The following is a 22,196-nucleotide window of genomic DNA, read 5'->3' on the forward strand; positions in this document are numbered from 1 at the left end:
TGCACTAAACTGATTTTTCCTTTGAAGTTATTGTCAAAAGGTATAGGCATAAACAAGAAACGCAAAATCACATTTTTGTTTTTTGCAGAAATTGAAATAAAAAGAAAAGTGCTTGCATTTATCTTTTATTTTTAGTGTTTCTTTCTTGAAATATAAAAAATAGAATATTAGTACAAATCACCTTTAAAATCTTAGTCCTAGCTTAAGTTTTCAATTTGCGGATCTTGCATCATCGTCAAGAGAGTATTTTTTGGGCGGGAGCAATCATGACTTATTTATAGACATTGCATAAATTATGCTAATTTATTTAATTGCGAAATATAATCACCTGCAGTTCATATTTAGAATGTTAAATAAATATAAAAACATAATGGTCGATAAATCAATACGTGGTAAAACGTGTTTTGATTGGTTCAAATATTTTCACTTTTGTTATAGTATTCCATAAATGGTATTGTTTTGCCCAAATATAGATAGCATTTTTAACGCTTTTGTTAACTTTTTTCGTGGTTCAAAAGTTCGTCCCGTCTTTTTACAACTGGATGCGTCCTGTTTTCAGTTAAGTCGTGCCTAATTAATAATTAATGTCGCCGACACGATAACTGGTGCTAGTTACACGTCATAAATTTTAACCGACATGTCGGGGTTGTCGGAATTTTAAAATTTCTATTATTGCTAAATTCGCTGTTCGATTTACTGACGAATGACATACGTGAAGCTATTCTTTCATCTTTTTTAACATTTCACGATTTTTTATGTTCATTTCAAAAAACAATTGTTAAATAGGCATTAAGTCCAACATGTTGAATCACGGCATGTCGGAATTAGTTTTTTTCAATTTTATTGGAAAATGCGGAGTAAAGATCATTTTCTTAGTAATAAATAGTAATTTTCCTTCTTTTTAGTTTTTTTATTAATAAAAAGGTTTATATTTTAATTGAAAATGCTTTTTCTCAGAAATATAATGTAGACAAGCTACCCGCCAAAATTTGTGTTGCCGACTTGACTGGTCAGATAAAAAGAGGGAAAATACGGACCGGAACACACATTGCCATCAAAAACACAGATATGGTTGTGTCGATAAAAGTTATAGAAGTTAAAATGTGCATGGAAGAATTTTTTTAAAAAAAGAGATATGGAAAATATTAACTGAAAAGAAAGAAGTAAAATACAGTTTTTATAGCACTTTGAGATAAGTCAAAGGTGAGTCAGTAAAATAAACATTTTAGTCATATTTACCTAAGTATCTGGTCCTGCAATTATGATTTGGCCTCTCTCCTTTGTCGACTTCCGTTTTAATTCATTTACGAAAGAAGCATTTTGGAGAAGAAGCGTGTGTTACTTTTAAAATATTTCAAATATTTGTAATCTTTGGAGTAATCGAATGTAACTTCTTGTACTTACCTTGGTATATGTTATATGTGTCAAAACAATGTTTTTATATTAGTTCATTTATAAATGTGCAAGAAAGAAAGGTTTATGTTGACAACACCATGTCAGCATCAGCTGAAGTTGCCACTGTTGAAAAACTGGAGAGAAATAATAGTTCATTGAAACCTGAAGTCAACACGATTGACACAAGCCCTATAGATTTAAAGAATGATAAATTATATAAAAAAGACTTAGAAAATGGGATTCACAACACGGCCGCAAGGTATACACTTTGTTTATAATATTTTCTCGAGTTTAGCTAGCTAGCGTGTTTACATTTAGAATGTTTTCCGAGTGTTACAAATCCTGACAGCACTCGGTATATTTTGTGGCTACTGCTTTACCTATATAGTCAGGTAGCTATGTTAGTATGAATTTTTAAGTTCTGTTGTATGTAAAGACAGTAAGTCGTTAGATCAGAAAAAATTACATTGTTAATTCTACTTAAACTTAATGTTATTTTTATAATGATTAACTCAGGAGTGTGTGACTTTACAAAAGTTTTCTTCCTTTTAGTTTAACTAGCTAAGTTAAATTTTTGAACTAAATTTATATATATTTAAAAGTTTGACAATTTTTACTTCCAAAACAAAGGGTGGTTAGTTAGGGTGAATGCAACAAGAAGGAATCAGTATATTTTAGTCACATGACCATCTATTGACACAAACAATAGAAGCTTAAATATTTTTATCCAATCACAAAGTTTCAAATTTCTTATTGTTTCTTATTCCTTATGTTATGGTCCATTGAGTTTTGCAATAATGAGTTTATTTTTGCCTGTCATATTTTTTTTTTAAAAAAACTTATTTAAAAATATTTCAATTTGTAGAGAATGGTACATGATAATTTTTATTTAACCTCAATGTTGTATATTTTTAAAATAATTTGCACACATATTTCCTTTAAGACATAAATTTGTTTTGAAATCCTAATATAAAAATTATTGGCTTTTAATACAAAAAAACACTTTTTAACATATTATCTTTCCTTGGGGTTTAGGTTAGAAAGACCCATTTAAAGAAAAGCTCAACAGTATAAAACAGTAAAAATAACTTACCTTTATTATATCATCAAAATTGTAAATTCCGGACAGGTTTAAAATTTTAAGAATACTGGATTAAGCCTGATTGATATAGCACATGTGTGCAGAAGATTTATTATTACGCACTATCGCTTGTGCAAGCTAATCAAGAAAAATGTTATTTACTTTGATGTGTTTTTTTCAGTAGCACATTATGCTAAATTGTGTGTGCACTAGTCGTTCTTCCAACGTTGAATCATTCCATGAACTTCCTACAACAAATAGAAACAGAGACTATGCAAAAATGATTTATTGACATTAAAAGAGCTGGGGTATTACCTAAAAATTCTTTGTTTTTATATTTTCTAACCATTTTTCGCCTAAATGTTTTAAAAGAGATTTCCAGCTATCTTACTTTAGCGTTTTTAAAACCCATTATTCTGCTAAAATCTTTTTATTTGTGTTTAGTTTGGTTGTGATCAACGTAATTTATTTTTATGTTTGGCTAAGATATGAAAAACTTGTTTTGTTTTCAATTATGTCTTTTTGTTTTACGAAAAATGTGTGAAATGGAGTTTATAACATGCACACTTTGAGACGATGGCAAAATTTTGCTGTAGTGCCTCTTTGGATCACACAAAAATATACATACTAACTTTTTCCAACTTCCTGATGTATTGCTGTTATAACTGTTATAAAAAACTAACTTCATTAAAATTATACTGTTTAATAGTGGCTGCTGAAAATCATCACCTATAAAAATGTTCTGTTATTATATAAAAAAATACTTCTCAGTTATTTTATTTTTTTCCCAAAAGACAACCATACCAATCTTATGATCATCATACTTGATGATCATAAGATTGTTATTTCTAAATCCTAGTGATTATACTTTCCTAACAGATGTGATCATCATGCACCCCAGTGGTGGTGAACACATATTTTCTGAACAATATTCCAAGGATTACATTTTTTAAAAAACTTGAATTTCAAAGTATTAAAAAAGAATATATTACCGTGTAAACGCAAAATGTATTTCATGCGGGTATAAAAAAAACAGCTTATAATACAGATGTCATCATACAGAAGTCATTGTTTTTGAATTGGGTGTCCCTACTCTCCAGTGGAGGATTCGAAGTATTGTATGTAGAGAAAGGATGTTTTGTGGGTAAAGGGATAACCTAAGAAAAAGGGCTTCATCAGACGCACAGCTCTTGTTTCTTTTACTGCTTTCTGCTTGGGTAGTGAAATTGATCCATGATGGAATCAAAACAATCTGACCTGACGTAAGCGGTCAGTCGGTAAATGTACAAGTTATCCCACCATTTATCAGTTGTTCAAGATTTAATCCAGCATTTTCTATTGCTTCTAACATATCTATAAATGAGTAGTTGTGCAGGAAACGAGAAAGAATAATGTAAATCCACAGCAAAACAATAAAAATATTTACCTCAATCTTGCACGTCTGTACCTCGACAATGTTGTATTTCTCTCCATAATTGATATCTGAAATTGTTGAGCCTCTTCTGTTTTCATCTGTTGAGCCTCTTCTGTTTTCATCATCAAAATACTGAGTAGCTGTAACAATGTTGAAGAACTCACAAGAACAGCATTCAAGGCTGAAAAAAGCACGAGCTGTCTCTTGTTGTAGCGCTTCGCTTTCTCCAAAAAAATTTTATACTGGCATGAGTTTTAAGTCGTACGTGTAAACAGCCTCTTAGATGTGACGTAAATCCCCCTGATTGTAGAACTAAACAACAGTATTTTTCACATCCAAATTGTTCATACAAAATTTTGTTGATAACCCCACAACATTTTCAGTGTATGTAGCTGCAATACATAAAATCCTTCATGCTGGCACAAATTAATAATCCCAACACAAAACTCCTCACTGATACTTCCATCTACATCATATTCGCTTTAAAATTCCTTTTTCTTTTGAGAGTTGTGTTTCAAAGGTAAATTTATATAAGGAGAAAAAGGCTGGCACATTTTCTTCATTTTCGCTTTAAAAGAGTTTGTGGAAGCAATAGAACTTCACTAATATCATGCATTGTAAAATTCATTGAAAAAAGTATTGAGAATAAATGTAGATTAAGCAGAAAGCATAACACTGCATCAGATTTATAGACGCCTCTGTAATGAATTTGCTTTTATGAACATATCTGCATCACATTTGTTTCTATAACATAGTCCTCCAGACAGAGACATGGTCGCAAAAGTTTTAGGGTTTTTGTAGAACATAAAATTGGATTTTATTTCAGAAATGAAATAATTATTATATAATATAAGCTGTCTTAATAAACCTATAAAAAATGGGGTTGCGTTTTTTGTAATAGTACTGATTGCAATCCTACTAAATTTTTAAATATTACCATATAGGTTTCGTTGAAGTTAAAAGGCCTGACTTTAATGGGGAAATTAAGGAGGAAATTTTTCTTATTAAATTTACTTAAAACAGGGCTACGTAAATGAAGATTTTATTCACACAAAGCTTTGTGTGCTGCTCAAATTATAATACACCAGTTCCTCACAACAAATGACCTTTACTATTTTTTACTTAATATTTTGATGCAAATTTAACTTTGATTTATTACAAAACTTTTATTATTTCCATAATAAGCAGAAAAGCAGGCCAAGATTGGGAAAATTCATCCCTGAGACCGCTAAATCGTTCACGCAAATTAATTTGCATGAGCGATTATGTGCGATCACAAAAGCTTGTGCAAATTCCTTGCATGTGTGGTGGAAAAGTTTAAAATATGTTATTTCTGGTTTAAAAGCCTATTTAATCTGTAAAATATAACTAAAAAAATCCAGCCACCACTGATCAAATGTATCAACAAAAAGTACTAGCTCAAGAATAAATGGTGAAATTGTATCAGACAGGTTGCATTATGTCTTATGTCTAAAAAGTCTTTGGTAAAGTAGTCTCTTAACAGTCACCTTTAACGATCATCGTACCACTTAAATACAACAAAAATCAGTTGTTACTTACATGATTACATTATTTATTGAAAAAAAATTCTTATATGCAGCACACTTTATTTAATTGTGGGACAATTTGCATGAATATACCACCAATTTTTCAGCATAAAAATAATAAGATAAAAATTACCATGGCTAGTCTGTATCAGCAATGTATAAAAAAAATTTTTGTAATGTTTTTATTATTTTATTTTTCATTTTTATGTCAGGAATTGTGCAATAAAATGAATTGCAGTAATGGAGAAGATATTGTTACTTGTGTTTCATTACTTTCTTTTATTTTTTTTTTCATATGTTGCTTGAAAGTAAAAAAAGTTGAAAAGAAAATTCAATTTTATTATTTCAGATGTTTTTAGCAGCAATTAATAATTAAGTCCTGTGCACTAGATAGTTAAAACCCAGAAATGATACCTGCAATACTTATCCATTACCAGAAACAGATCATGTTAATGTGCTCAATATGATTGCAAAGACTAGATTAACATCTAAGACAAAAGAAAAAAATGTTCTCCAGGATTTCATTAGAGAGAGAGTCTGTAACGTGAAAACCTATCTTAGATGGCTGCAACTAGTGATGGTTTGAGTTATATGCCACAATTGTAATTGATATAATAATTTTTTATCAGTGGTATGGATGTGTTAAGTAAAAATTTATTTCGTTTTTTAAAGAATTTAAAATTTGTTATAATTACACGTTATATATTTTGTGCACGCTTGTCACTGTGCGCGCAATTCAAAAAGTTCTGTGAAATCTTTATGTTCATTTCATTTTAAGACTTCAAGTACACATCGAGAAAGACACTCATTAAATTTAGTGAGAAGACATTCTTAAAGATAGGGGAATATTTCATCAAGATGGCAGGGCTCAAGACAGATTTCCAGCAGGTGAATTCAAGGAATTTGCCAAAAAGTGGAAACAGTCCCTACTTCTTCACAGCGAAAGATTTCACTGTAAATTTTTAACCAATCAGAGTGTTTATTCTTTCTCAAAATGAAGTCAAGAAAGAAGTCAAGATAATACTCTTAAGTTTTACATTCATTAATTTAAAGTTTACCACTTTTTAGTTTGTTTTTTCTTGTGGAAAGAAATTCCAGCTAAATTGCTGCTGAATTTGCCATTTACAAACAAAAAATCCTCTTTATTTATTTTATTATTTATTTATTTATTTATTGAGGAAATTGATGATGATGTCTTATAAGTCATATTATTATCATAGTATCCCTTCCTTTATAGTGTCCCTTCCTGTTTGGGAGGGAAGAACTAAAAGAAATCCCACAGAGTGATTTATCTGACAAATCTTTTTTTTTTTTGTAAATAAAAAAATCACATTCACCTTAAATTAAAAATCTGGAATTAAACTTTATTACAACAACAAAAGTGTTGTAAAGTTAAAGGAGAAGTAAACCCAAAAATTATTTTTTGATCCAGCTAAGTATGACTTAGTTCCCTGAGTGTTGTGTTTTTGTTGTAAACAGCTGTCGTTTCCCTTCAAAAAATTGTCATTTCTGCAGAATGCTTTTTGTACCGTTAATCTGGGACCAAACAACTACAATGACATGAAAGTGTTCGAAAACAAGAATTTAAAGCTCGAAATAAGTATCATACCCAGTTTTAAATTTTCAAACATAGCTGGCATACATATTTTTATTGCAGTGACAGTGACAAGATAACAAGGTAATGTTACAAAGCAATGCAACCAAACTGAATGAGACTGGAATAGTTCAAGGAAAATTTAAGCCAAGTCAATTCCAAAAAATTTATTTTTTAGCATTTTGTGTACATGGGGAAACAAAAGTAGGGAAGATGATTCGGTTATATTAAAATGTTGATTAAACTCAAAGAAAAACATTGCATTTTCAGTGATTTTTGCTTCTACGCATTTTATAGTGAGATATTTATAGTGTTTCCACTTTACATAACACCTTCCTGAGAGTTTTAGGTTTGTGCTTTAGGCCTGTGCTTGTTTTGTTGTTAACATATATTCCTTATTTTAATAAAAGGTAAATTTTTAACCATTATTCTTTTATTGTCTTTAAGAATTTTGAATATTTTTGTGATTTAAAAATATGTAGAACTTATTTTTGAAATACTGGATATATACCGTGGAAATGCTTTTTTGTTAAAAAATTCAGTATTCTTAATACCAAGGAAAATGAATTTTTTTTTGTAATCACAGTAAATTAGTAGGAAGGTAATATATAAAGTGAAATTCTTTCAATATTAATTTAACAATGGGGGGTCAAAAATCACAATACATAAGGTCCTTGTAACCTCTACCTCAAGTAACTATTATGATCTCTTTGCATATATATGCTTTGCATTTACAATGAGTGAGGAATTGCATGATGGATCATAATATGAGAGGTGCGCAAAGATGCACTTTTCCTGGACTTGAATTTTGATTATTTCGGAAGGTTTAAACTAAATATGGTTTCCAAGAAATTTGAGTATTTTCACATTACATACTTTTTTTTGGGAAGAATTTTTTGTGGACCATATTTTTGCAGTTATATAATGTTCTTTGTTGCAAGCTGTGAAATTTATTTTTTTGATTTGAAGCTTGAGTTTTTTATGGAAAATACAATATTTTGCGAAGAAATGCTAAAACAAGAACGTATGGCATATCACAACTATGGAAATTAAATGTTTACTTATCGTTTCACATTTTTTTATTTATAAAAAGAGTTCAAAATTACAAATACCAAATCCAAGGGAAGAAACAAAGCAATTTTAATTTTTACCGAACAATTATGCCAAATATTTTAAGAACGATGATATTTTAGGACTTGTTGGACTAATCGTTTTAGTTTCTAAGATAGCAACATAAAATAGCAATTAAATAACTAATAAATCTCCATATGTTTTTGACTTTTTTTTCAAATTTAAAATTACATGTGACTTTAATGATGATGTTCAAGCATTGTTTTTTGATTATCCTAGCTAATATTGTTAATGTACCCAATTTTGTGAATGGAAACTATTTTTTCCGAAAAAAGTTCATTGCGGTAATATATGGTTGACAGGAACGTTTATTTAATCACGTGATAATCCTTATTTTAAATAGAACGATTCGTTTTCTTTCAATGTCCTAATATGCGTGATATGCTGTTGATATTATGTGCTTTGTATTTTTAGAATTAATGGAGTTAACGTTGATGACATGAGCCAAATAAAAAACTTGGAAAAAGATGTTTCCGAAGTGGACGAATTTATTAACGGTAATACAAATAAAGAAAAAGCACCTGAGGAGGTAAAAGATTCTGCGATGGAGAACAAATATGATAACCATGAAATACCTACAGAGGAGGAAACTCTTAAAGAGACGAAGACGCCCAAAGAGTTAGTATCACCTGAGGAAGAGAAAATACATCAGGAGGCGGAAACACCTAAGGAGAAGAAAACACATAAGGAGGAGCTCACAACTGAGGAAGAGGTCATGCCTAAGGAAACGAAAACACCTGTAGAGGATGTCACACCTAAGGAAGTGGACATACGTAACGAGGTGGAGCCACCAAAGGAGAACGAAACCTGTAAGCAGGTGAGCCCTGTGGAAAAATCTAAGGAGAAGGAAAAACTTAAGGAGGAGGAGGCAAAAGAATTAGAAAACAAACTTTTAAACGAAGATTCCAGTGATGCAGGCACAGAAAGTGTGTTGGACGAGGATAATTTATTAAATAGTGATGACGACACTCTAATGATTGCTGAACAAGATGAAAAACCCCAGGAGGATAAAAAATGTACGTCTTCTGAGCCAGATTTGAGTTGTCAGGACAAAGCAGTTGATTCTCCATGTACTAAAGGCAAAGCAGAACTAAAACATGAAAATGATGGTATTAAGATAGAGGGTATTGAGAGCAAAGAAGAGAGCGATAAAGCTATATGTGAACCTTCTGTTGAAAATGTAAGCAAAAGTGCTCGTCACGAACAGGAAAGTGAAGTTTCCAAACCAGAGAATGGTTTAGATAAAACAGTTAAAACTGAGGAAAAAATGGATGTCGATGAGGACAAAGCAATTGCTGATGTAAACGATGAAAACGAGCTGCCAATGGAGATAATTCCTTCACCAGAACCCGTCGAAGTGAGCAAGAAAAAGCGAATTTCCGAACAAAAATCGAAAATAGAACGATTGAAAGAAGATTTACGATGTGAAGAAACCACATTAACTTTGTTGCGTAAACTTCTCGAGTCGCAGCGCGGTAAAAGTCTATACAAGTCATCGTCGAAACACGGCAACGTTGTTCCTAGTTTGCATCCTAAGCCACAACAAATCGCTCCTAAAAATCTGTCATCTTCCAAACCATCTTCGCTTCAATCTACTAAAGCTTCATCCAACGCAAGTCAACCTGTTCAAAAGTATTATATTCAAGTTGGAAACCAATTAGTTCCCGCCCCTCCGCCAGGCACCCCTGGGAGTGGACCAGTTTATCAATATGCAAATGGCACTTCGAATTCGCATTCAAGTTACCAAAGTCAGCCACTGTCTAAACCTCTTCCTCCGCCGAAACAAACTCCTGAACAAAAGCAAAATGCTGCCAAAGCTGCACTACGACGTCAATTAGAACAAACATTGTTGCAGATTCCACCGCCACGACCTCCGCCAGCCGACTGGAAAGCCATTCCTAATGTAAACAGTATGGATTTTATGATGTTAGTTGGCTTAGATGAAGTCGTTGACACCATACTTGACATGGATTTTAAACCTACTTTAAAGACTGCTTTAGAGGAGTTAACTCCTTATAACCCGCGTATTTGTTCGCAGTGCACGGTGGATTTTTCGCCATGTTGGAAAACAAAGGAGGGCGACGTGAAAGGTTTTGTGTTGTGCGAACGTTGTGCATTGCAAAATGTTAAGAAAGAATTAAAAGCGGAACACACATCTCGATTGAAATCAGCTTTCTTGAAAGCTTTAAAACAAGAACAAGAAATCGAAGAAAAAATAAAAGCAGGGGAAGACGTCAATATAGGTAATTTAACCGGCAACGAAAAATCTGACCGCGGCGTACAATCTCCGCAGCAGAGCTCTTCCCATGCTTCGTCGCCACAGCCACCAACATCTGTTCAGCAAACAGGTAGCCATGCTCCAACCCCTACCGAACGCCACCACCAGTCATCTAGTCACCACCACCGCCATCAAGTTGTACAACACTACCCTCACCCTCAATCGTTAGTTCAGCAGCTTCACCACCAACATATACAACAACAGCAGTTAGAAATGGAGCCAAGCTCGCGACACTCTTCGAGATGGCATCCGTACATTCCGCCATCTTCACACCACCACAGAGATCATCATCCAGTACACCACCGACCGTATGCGTCCTCTTCGTCATCTGTTGGGGAGGGAAGCCCTCATCAAGAATACTATGTTGTGCATCACCCACAACATGCTGGAGTGCGTTACCTAAATCGTTAACACTGGGCGCCAGTGATTTATGAGCTGATTTATAGTTGACTGGCAACCGCTGTTTGCTCCAGAAGCTCGATGATGTAGCAATGGGTAGGAACAACCAGTACAAATACGATGCAATGTTTAATATTTAAACGCATTAATGTGGTCGATGTTTTGGCTGAATAACATTTTGTACAATCAATCCCTAGGCGTAGACTATCGATAGAATTTATAAACAGATTTCCGAAACAAGGTTTTATGTCTCGTCACTGCTTTTGAGGAGAAAGATTTATTGATGTGTTGCGTGTAACTTTAGCTGACCTTGAATGCGGTGTCCTCGTGAAATGTAAATGCATAATTTAAGACGTTTTAAATTTAAGTTTTATGTGTACACGCCCATGTCTCGAAATTCCTTGTTCCGTTTTGTCGTGAAACTCAGAAAAGGACTTTGTGTTGAGTTTTTGTCATCTTTAAGAATCATGTTGTAGTTGATTAATTTTCGCGAATTTTAGCCATATTCGCGAAAATATGTCTGCGCAAAAATTTTCAGTAAGATCGATTCGCGAAATTGCTGAAAAAAATGATATGCTAAAATTTATCGTGATTTTATTATTATTTTTTTCCTTAGTAAATTTTCTCTTTTGTAGTTGTTAAAAATATTGGTCAGCCTCTGTGATACGAGCATTTTGAATCTTATCCCAACAGGTATAAAAAATTTAAAATTGTAAAAAAATTATAAAATTTACGAAAATAATTCTTCGTAAAAAAATGTGTAAATAGCTCATTTGCGAGATATCTTCATAACCGATTCGCAAATATTTATTTTCGCAAAATTGCATTTAGCGAAAATAAGTATTCTCGAAAATTAATCAACTAAAATACTTTTAAGAACTTCAATTCTCATTTTTCAAGTATTCTATTCCAAAAAAATATACTTTTCTCATTCATAACAAGTAATCGGTTGCGTTTGTGTCTGAGAATTGATTTGCATCTGTGATGCTAGCCTTCTTTGTATCGGCGCTCGGTTTTTCGTGTCGCATTTACATGAAACATTTTCGGAGATATTACAACATTTTTTTTATAAAGAAAATGTATGAAATTATAAATGTACGATTATTTATCAATGTTGTTTCTTTATGTCTTGATATCTGTGCTCTTATATCGACCTTGCTGAAAAATAATTAAAAAATATGACCTGGGAACGTTTATTTGTTTCGCGTATTACTGCATTACCTTGTCAACGTAGTGGTTGGACAATCAGTTAAGCATTACAAGATTTATATTGAGACTTCTAAATTCGCCATAATCAGTTATATAAGTCCAGGCATAATATAAAAAAGGCCGTTTTTTGTCTTTGTCTCGATATGACCAAACAGGGGCTGATGGGTTGCAAAGATTTTACTTTGGCAGAGGTGTAGGACTGACTGCCCCATAATGCACCTCCGCATTATGGAGCAATCCTCTCTATTACCCGGATACTGCTGAAATATTGTTAAATCTGAGCGTGGTGACGTAAAGCAAAAAAAATTGTCCTTTTACGGATTGTCCCAAAAAGATATAACATCGTGGGTATAAACCTTTGCGGGTGGAGTAAAGGGCGGTTTCTATTACATGTGTTGGGTTAATGTTGTAGAACATACAGTCACGACTTTATTGAATATTAGTCAATAATCAACCCCGGGACTTTTTGTCTTTTTTAATAAAAAAATAGCCTGGAGTCGAGGTAGGTCAAAAAGATCCGTTGAGACCTAAATGCATCCTGGTCAGGCCCCAAGTTGATGTTTTACACATAAATGCGTACTATATTCAAACTTAATTTGAGCAAAAAATTTTCAGGAATAAAAAATTGCAAGTATTTTGTGATATGCTTCCGGCGTACTAATTAGCCACCTGCATTGGGTTTTACTACTGCTCATAATATGCAGAGTCTTGTTATTCAGCGACGCCGAAAATCATCTCTTATCATCAAAGTCGTCTCTCATATCAAAAACGTAAAAAACCTCGAGACGTTGGTGACAGGGTCATTTCTATATCGGAATGGCGAGATCACGATCAGAAACAAAGTCGTGGGACGAAGTTGGATGACTTTGAGCAAGAGGTTAGCGTTGGTGTAAATGATTTCAAAATGCAAAACCAAAGTGAGAGAAACGATATTGCGTGGTAAAAAAGCTCTGATAACACCTAATAATAAGAAGGAGCCCGAAACACGAATTATGCTCATCCCCATCAGCGTTTCTAAGGTTTTCCTTCCTTATAGTTTCTGACTTGCGGCGTAACAAACTTGAGAACCTCAGGCGACGAAAGTTGCATAACATCGCAGGGCTTATTTACAATTATCAACAATATGTAATGAAACTGGCGGTTGATTTTAAATTTAACCGCCACAAGTGACCACATTGGTTGTTTCTATATTATGTCCTGCTAGCCACTTTGAATATTTATTATAATTATTATTATTATTATGTCCCGCATTTTGAACTTGTCAAAGTTCACTTGTCAGTCTTTAGGTAATTTGGTTAAGTCTTTAAAAAAGCTAACTGTTGCTGACGTAGTGCCGCGACTTTGATTATTTCGTTGTGCGGGCTCGCCAAAGAATTCCACACTAGCGAATATTTTACACGCTTTCTATCTAGCCTGGGCGGCTGTAGAGTAGTGATCACTTCACCTTTTTATCCATATTTAGAAAATGACTCCTTTGTTTTATTTATTATTAATTTTGTTTATCTTTTATGATTGTGTTGTGGTATTTTCCCGAGGTTGCTTTACTTACTATTATACAGAATAGGGCGTAAAATGTAGTTTTAGATCACGATCACCTCCTAAGCTTTCTTGTTTTGTAATATGACAGAAGGCAACAAAAATAAGCGTGTTCAAAAATAGCTTTGAGGAAATTTAAGATTTTTTACTTTTTTGTTGTTGCGAAATTATAGCGGATAGAAAAAGTAATGTGGGGCGGTAAGAGCACTTTATCACACGCCCATCCGTGCAAATATCCATCTTGCATATTGGATTTTGCTGTCTTTGCAGTTTTCTTTCACAAAAGTCATTGTTGTAAAACACGACAAGAAAGAAGAGGGTGACTAGTTTTTATAGTTTTTGTGGCTCAAACAACAGAGTTGGCAGTTTGGTAGGGTTATATATTATATGTTTTTTGATATTTTATTTATTCAGATCATTGATCAATATATACCAAGGGCTGTAGAACGGAAACAGGTCCCCTCTAAGTTGCGTTGCTCCAAGTTCTAGGATAGCTAGCTAGCCTCACAAATATCGAGGGATCGAGGGATATACCCTGTCTATTATTTCCAGGAGGGGCCATGGTTTTGATGGGAAGTCCTGGAGTATTTAATGCTCTCTTTGAGCTATGCAAACTCAATTAGGGTCTGCGCTCTGCCAGACAACTCCCTGCCACATCCAACAACCCACGCGCGATTCAACATGGGCGAGTGAATGTTACCATAGCCCCGGGTTAACCCAAGCCATGCGAGGAAAATTGGGAAGATGGCACACTGTGTGGGCCGTTGGATGTTGCCGGGAGTTGTCTAGTAGAGCGCGGGCTCTAATTGGGTCTGCGTAGCTCAAAATGAGCATTAAATACTCTAGGACTCTCCATCTACGCCATGGCCCCTCCTGGAAATAATAGACAGGGTAGCTAGCCATGTAAAATATGCACATCTATCTATCTATCTATCTATCTTGCCCATATTGAATCGCCGCAAAGGGGAATTGAACCCTGGTCTCCCGCACAAAGTACGAGAGTGTTAACCATTAAACTACAGTGCCAACAAAGGCAGGAGGAGGCAGCATTTATTTGCTGCTCCAACACACTAGGTCTTTAGGTCTTTATCTGTGACTGTTATATCTAAAACGGAGAGACTTACATTTGTACAGGTGTCCTAAAATAAAAAACAGAAGGCGCTAGGAGAAATGGAATGAGTTAGGCTTCATTAGCAGGGTCTCGTTTCCAAAGTCTATATTATTGCTATGCCAAATTATTGGAAAGGATTTTCTTAGGTTAAAATTAGATTTAGATCCGGGCATAAAAAAATTCTTTGAGTCTATTAAAATATAAAATTTCAGTAAGTAAATCAATATACCTAGCACCTGATTTTAGGACTACTGGCATGTCACTTCCCTTTCTTCTTACAGTCTAAACTGTAAGAAAAAAGGGAATTGAGATGACAGGTAGGTATTATTACAATAGAAGTTGTCTACACTCGATATTAGTTCAAAGCTTCAAAAATGTCTCTGTAGAAAGAAATGTGCTGAAAAAGACCTTTCTTCAGAAAGCTTCCACATTTTTCGGCCTGCCACACAGTTGTTAGAGCAAGAAGTAAATAGTAGAAAAATAAATACTTTTTGTAGATAGACAAGTTTCAGAAGTTTTATTTTGCTTGATAAACTGGGTGCACAGTTATTGTCTTCTCGTTACTACTAGCAAAGTTATTAGCCTACAGTACAGCCCTTGAAATTAGCGTTGGCATTCGGCACTGTCGACGTAAAATACAAAGATACCGCTGTTGCGTCAGCAAAAAAATTGCCAACATAATTTTGTTGTTTTGTGAGAAGAGATGTTCTGTGAAGACTCTAACAATTGAGTCTCCTGTACAGTTTTGCTTCATGTTAAACTGTGCTGGTGACAAGCATTTTTGAAGCATGTCACCGGCGACTTCTGCGATATACAACCTAATGATGCTCTAACGTAATGAATTTATCTCGAAACATAAAAAGCCAGTTAGTTCACCATCCGGAAGTTATGCCAATTCCCGTTTTTCACTGTCTTAGGGGATCAATGTATCAAAATTATGAGAGGTCTACCTCTAATAAAACGTGAATGACGAAAGTTATTGCCAGCTAAAAAAATTCACTAAAAAAAATTGCCGACGCAATGCCAACGCAAATCAGTTGAAATGTATCTCACGTCGGCAGTTTTGTGCCGACGTAAAAAATTCTAATTTCAAAGGCTGCAGTACTGTGAAAAGGTATGTTAACATCTTGTTTCTTGTTAATTTCATGTTATGCACGAACGACAATAGCCCACGATGCATATTTTTTAACAATCGTGGACCTCACGATCATGTTTCGTGGACTACACGAACAAAAACTAAACATTACATGGTGGCGTCCAAGATAGATAACTTCTATTGGAAAACAACAAAGGCCGTATTAGTTCATCAATTAAATCAAAAACCGACAGCAAAAAAATAAATTAACACTTGTTTTAATTCGTTGTAATAATAAAGCCAGCTTTATAATAGATTTTAATCGTTCGTGAATCAAAATGCGATGTAAAAAAATATTTCTATCGCCGTTCTTCTTTCTTAAACTTTTGAAATGCGATCTAAAACAGCATTTCTATCACCACTTTTCATTCTTAAATTTTTAAAATGCAATCTAAGAAAGCATTTCTATCGCCGCTCTTCTTCTAAACTTTTAAAATGCGATCTAAAAAAACATTTCTATCGTGGCTTTTCGTTTATAAAATTTTAAAATGCGATCTAAGAAAACATTTCTATCGCCGCAGACAAATTTAACTTTTCTAGACAAATGACATTTCGTAAAAATACAATTGCGTCCATGATGAAAAAGTACGAATATGCTTTTTTAACTTGATAAAACCTGAAACAAACAAATTAATTTTAATAAAAGACTTTTTTGAAAAAAAAAAAATTAAATTATACTGGCTATAAAAATTGTGGAGCTCGCGAAAATAATTGTGGGACACACGATCCTTCGTGGAGATAATAATATTAGCATGGTGGCCCCGATAAAATGCTTGAATGTTTTTTATACATAAAGACCAAGATTTTATTGTGGTTTGTGTACACCACGCTCGTTACACGAACACAAACCTTTTTACAGTACTGTATCATGGTAGTACAATTTTGCCACTTTACCGAAGCGCTTCATGTTGCACCATCATGTTGTGGCTTATTTGGAGATTAAACATTGCTGGGCATCAACAATTAAAAATGAAGTTAAATCCTAACTTCCTGTATAGTACAGATGACCTGGAACAAATAGGCCTGAAGTGGTACAATTTTGCAAGCATGGGTTTTGTGAAAATGAAGCAAGATATTCTGGGTAACCAGTGTAACTTAGCTTGATACTATTTTCTATTGCCTAGGTAATAAAATCGGGCTTGCAAAGTAAATCTCCTTAGATCTATTTAAATAAAATCTAGCCAAATTGTACCACCCTTTGAGGAAGTAAGGATAGACAAATCACAAGTCTGGAAAAGATACGATGTAGCTGTCCATGGAAATTTGCTTCACTTATCCAAACCTTATTAAAGATGGATCCATAGAAGAGGAGTACCTTTACCTCTCCTTTCCTGATTTTCCATTAATTAACCAATGTTTTTGTTTTCTATTTGTTTGCTTGTCTGTTTGGTTAAAAATATGGGTGGACCCAGAACGACAGTTAGAAACTTGAGGCAATTAATTGTATATCCAAGGATGAACTATATGTGCAGCACCAATGAAAGGGAAAAAGCCCTGGAAATGAAATGGAGGATCAGGTTTAATTTCAAATGCTGCTTGTGTAGTAAACTTTTAAAATGTTTTCACATTAAATAGGGATAAAATGAACATAAACTTTTTTACCATATGTTGAATTTCACAATAATAAAGCAGAAAAGATATTTTTGTTCTCCACATCAAATTATAAGAAACTCTGTTTAGATTCAAGGACATTGTAAACTTTTATTTACAAAAGTACCGTAAAATAATTATAACAACCAAAGGACTATATGTATCCCAAAACAATCCCTGGCATTCATAACCTAATAATAAGATAAAAATAAAACATTTGTTTTTAAAGCATATTTCGTTAATAAAAGGACAAGTTTGCGTCGATATATGCCTTTAATGCTTAGCCAAAAAAATAAATTTTCTCTTTCATTTACAACAAAAGAGAAACAGTAGAAAAATGTAACTGTATGAGAAGAAAAGAAAACTGTGTCCTTTATGTGGTGTATTGTTCTTTTCATTTGATAAATACTTTTGAATTATCCAGCTTTTTAGCTTCTTGATTCTAGCACACGATTAAATTTCTCAAAATCTGTGACTCTAAAAATACTAATTTTTTTAGGAAACAGAAATCTCATATGTTTGAAATGCATTTCTATATTCCCACTGTAAAGTTTTGGGAAGACAATGCGATTTTTTCATTTGCATGCAATGCGATTTTGTTGCATTGCACCTGGATGAAAAAGTCACATCGTCGAGCCGGGTAAAATGATGGAATTTTTTTCGTGCAATGCGATTAAATTCGTCAAAAAAATTGTTGCACGAAAACAAATCAATTTAATTTCTTGCAACATTTTTTTGAATGTTGCAGACAACATGCAGCAAAGTTTCAGGTTGTTGCTTCGTCTGCCATGGTTTGCAACATTTTTTTGCTGCATGATAATAATCTTCTAATCAGAATACAGTATTTTCTCCAATCATTTTCTGGATAATACTGAATAATCATAACGAAAAGTTCATAGTACAAGAATTGTTGTTGTTGTTGTGTGGAAGAAAAAAGACAGTTTATATTCTTTATTTGATGGAAAGCATACATTAGAGGTACTTGAAAAGACTTTCCACTCTATCCGTACGTGCATGAGCAGAGAGATCAAAAAGGAGAATGGAAATGACCCACCTAAGAAATAATGAAAATTTTATGAAGAGATGATATTTTTGAAGGAGGAAATTTCTACGGCGAAAAAAAAGCTCAATTTTGAAGCAGCTGATATTGAGACAGTGATTAATTACTGTCAGTTGAATCCTCCTTTGTAGAATCATAATCTTGTAGAATACAGGAAACGTTTTCTACGAGATGCGCTTCTTGATAAATGTGTAGAAGAATTGAAAAATATTATGACACAGCTTTTTTAGGCTTTAAATATTTAATGAAAGATGATAGCTGCCCTGGCATGTAATTTTTTATGTGTGCTTGTATGTCAAAGGGCTTCGACTAGCTTAACTTGAGAATTCTATAATTTTTTACTTGCTGCAAAAGAGCATAATAGTGTAGTTACAACAATACCACTGTAAATGTAAGTTTGAATTTAAAGGCATGTTGTTGTGGTGCCATCTTCATTAGTATTTGGATTTACTTTCTCAAAACGCCAGCCTTTGTAATCATTCCTATAATTAGTTAAGCTTGTGTTTTCAATTATTTGCCAACAGTAAAATCACGCACAAGAAATTTGTAAGCCTTGTGCGATCAAACACACAAAAAAAGAAATAAAGAATATAACAACGAAAAATAAATTGTTATGTTAACAACATCATTAAAAACAGTTTTTCACCACTTTTACTTAAATTAAAACACCATCGAAATGCTAAAATTGATTTAATTAAATGTCTTTTTTTTTCTGCATCTAACGGTAATATTTTTGATGCATAATATTTTATAGCATTTATTTATTTTATTAAAATAAATTGTTTTTTCTAATAAATAAGAAATTATTAAAAGTTATAAAAATTTAGAAAACCTATTCACTTTACTGTTTTGTTTTAAATTTTGGGATAGCTAAAACATAAAAGCACAAAAACAGCTGCAACAAAACACAACACAGATAAATGCTAAATTATCTTTAACAGTTTTTGACAATTTCCTTGGAAAGAGTTTAAAAACAATATTGAATTATCAGGAAATAAATAATGTGACGGTACAATATAAATTCTGTGATTTGCAAAATTATTGGATTGTTTTTAGAATTTAGAAATTAAAAATTAACCAAAAGAGGTTACGTAATAGTTTTCACTTGGCATAGATACTATAGCTGTTCAAGTTGTGAATAATTATAATTATTGTTTGTTTGTTTGTTTGTTTGTTTGTTTGTTTGTTTGTTTGTTTGTTTGTTTGTTTGTTTGTTTGTTTGTTTGTTTGTCTGTTTGTTTGTTTGTTTGAGTTACATCAAGTGGACCAAGCAGGTGCAAATAGAATTATCATTTGTGTAAATCTCTCACCGATTATTTTTTTTACTTTAGATACATTAGTTAAAGATGGGCAGTAAAGCACTATTTGAAATGACAGATAAAATATTGAACTATAAAGAACAGTTTGATTCTTCGTTTAAAGAAATTGTTGATGAATTAGTAAAAGAAACTGAAAATAAGCCCGAATTAGCACCTGCAGCGAGCTGGTTACGCAAAGCTTTAAATTATAATACATTTGATGGGAAGAAGTCACGAGGCATGATGGTCATTGGAACTGTGGATATTTTACGAGAGGGTAATCCATCCAAGGATGAAGTTAAGAAAGCAATAGTTCTTGGTTGGTGTGTAGAAATACTTCAAGCTTTGTTTTTAGTTGCAGATGACATAATGGACCGCTCCGAGTTAAGAAGAGGAAAACCATGTTGGTATAAAAAGTGTGGTCTGGTAGCTATTAATGATACGTATTTAATGGAACAAGCAATATTCCAGTTGATCGATAATCATTTCTCTGACCAGGCCTACATGTTTCAGTTGTATAAAGCGTTTCATAGCACAATTTATTTAACAGCAATGGGACAGGGTCTTGACATGCTTGCTTCTGAACCGCCAGAGGGTAATTTTTCGATAGATTTGTTTACAGAAGAGAAGTACAAATCTATTGTAAAGTACAAAACAGCATATTACTCATTTTACTTGCCGGTATCTCTTGGAATGCACATCGTTCAAGTGAAAGATAACGAAGTGTTTAAAGAGGCGGAATTGATTTTACTCAAATTAGGTGAATTCTTTCAAATTCAGGATGATTACCTGGATTGTTACGGTGATCCTGCCATCATGGGAAAAGTTGGACGTGATATAGAAGACGGGAAGTGTTCTTGGTTGGTGGTGCAAGCATTAAAGAAAGTGAATGCTGAAGAAAAGAAAATCCTAGTCGATAATTACGGAAAAGATGTGGTAAAGTCTGTTGAGATAGTAAAGAAATTGTACCAGAAGTTAGATCTGCAAAGCGTATATGGTGAATACGAGGAAGAGAGTTATAAGAACTTGTGCAAATACATAACTAATCACTCTGCCCACTTCCCTCAAGAACTGTTTTTGTTTTTGGTGAAAAAGATTTACAAACGAAACAAATAGGAGGCATGCATATAGATATATAGGTTTCTAGTTGTCAATTTATGTAAGGTCTTAGGTATATTATTTTTAAATTATATTCTTTTTTATCTGTTTTTTCCTAAATGCATCAAAACTTTCATTTTATGTTTTTTGGAAATCTTGTATTCTTCAGCATAGCCGTCTTTTTTTCCATGCGCCTTGCAACAAAATTTATATTTATTATAGATATTTTTTAATGTTGTGATTGCTGTTCAGTTGTTTACTTTAGCAGTACTAGCTTTGTTGATGTTGTTTTGTGCAATATAGGTACAACAAAAGTATCTATATAAATGTTTAAATGCTAGACCTTATGCTAAAATACTTTAAGATTATATACTGAAATGTAGCTAATGTTAAAATATTTACATTGAATGTTTATTTGACTAGGAAGTTTTATTTTACTCAAATTGGTGATTTGAATTCAAATTCAAATTAAAAGAAACATAGTTCAGCAATTTACCATATGTATTTTTTCTTGGTTTTAGTTTTATATACACATTTTTTTGAAAAACAATATTTAAGTTTATGTCTGCAGTCCTTCAGAAGAAGAATGCAGAGGTCAATGCACTAAAAAGCCTCAGCAGTGACTTTGACAGACATTGACATTCTTAGCACTATTCTAGTTTTGAAAAATTTGTAAACTAAGCCAAGCAACATTGTCTCAACATTTGGTTACAGGATCTTGTTGTCTACTTTCGTGTGGCGATCTTGTGATGTTTAGCCATCTGATGCATCAAGATAACAAATGTTTTTGTATTAGTAGAATACTTTTCATAGGGTGTTCTTTGGTTAAAATAAATACCTGAAGAATTATATCACAGTGAGAAATTGAGTTTATGCTTTAGCAATTTTCTTTTTCAAATGAACCTCATGTAATTGCCTTAGTATTTCCTTTGACAATTGAAAAGTGCTAAAATGCTGAAGTAAAACTTCGAGACTGTTACATAATTTCGGGTGGGATGAAATTTATTTCGGTGTTCATTTTGCCGTCAAAATATTCATGTGTACACGATTTACCTGAAACCACAATTTACCTGTGCTTGTGTATAGGGCTATCGTGCATATTTTTAAAGCCATTGCACATGTGTATAAGGTTGTGCAAGTTTGATATGAAAACTTCATGTAAACACTAAACATTTTTACAGTGGTTTGAAATCTCTGAAGACTAATGAATTTAAAAAAACTTGATGTTGTATTTACAGGTAGAGTCCCCACAAAGTTAATTCCTTTTATTCAATAGATGGCTTAAACTTGGAATTTCTTTATTTTTCTACTGCCTACCAT

The 22,196-nt window shown here is 33.1% G+C and overlaps 2 protein-coding genes across 2 annotated transcripts; both read left to right on the forward strand.

Annotated features, from left to right (window-relative positions):
• The first annotated feature begins 1,293 nt into the window (after positions 1-1,293).
• On the forward strand, positions 1,294-11,951 carry LOC130643913 (uveal autoantigen with coiled-coil domains and ankyrin repeats protein-like). Its single transcript, XM_057449631.1, has 2 exons — positions 1,294-1,654; positions 8,577-11,951. Exons 1-2 carry the CDS (start codon positions 1,413-1,415, stop codon positions 10,849-10,851), a joined length of 2,517 nt encoding a protein of 838 aa, XP_057305614.1. The 5' UTR covers positions 1,294-1,412; the 3' UTR covers positions 10,852-11,951.
• Positions 11,952-13,858: 1,907 nt separating this feature from the next.
• On the forward strand, positions 13,859-21,699 carry LOC130643945 (farnesyl pyrophosphate synthase-like). The gene is made up of 2 exons (XM_057449633.1): positions 13,859-13,954; positions 19,812-21,699. Exon 2 carries the CDS (start codon positions 19,827-19,829, stop codon positions 20,892-20,894), a length of 1,068 nt encoding a protein of 355 aa, XP_057305616.1. The 5' UTR covers positions 13,859-13,954; positions 19,812-19,826; the 3' UTR covers positions 20,895-21,699.
• Positions 21,700-22,196: the final 497 nt, after the last annotated feature.

The sequence above is a fragment of the Hydractinia symbiolongicarpus genome, chromosome 1 (genome assembly GCF_029227915.1).
Source record: "Hydractinia symbiolongicarpus strain clone_291-10 chromosome 1, HSymV2.1, whole genome shotgun sequence".
In the NCBI taxonomy this organism is placed as follows: domain Eukaryota; kingdom Metazoa; phylum Cnidaria; class Hydrozoa; order Anthoathecata; family Hydractiniidae; genus Hydractinia; species Hydractinia symbiolongicarpus.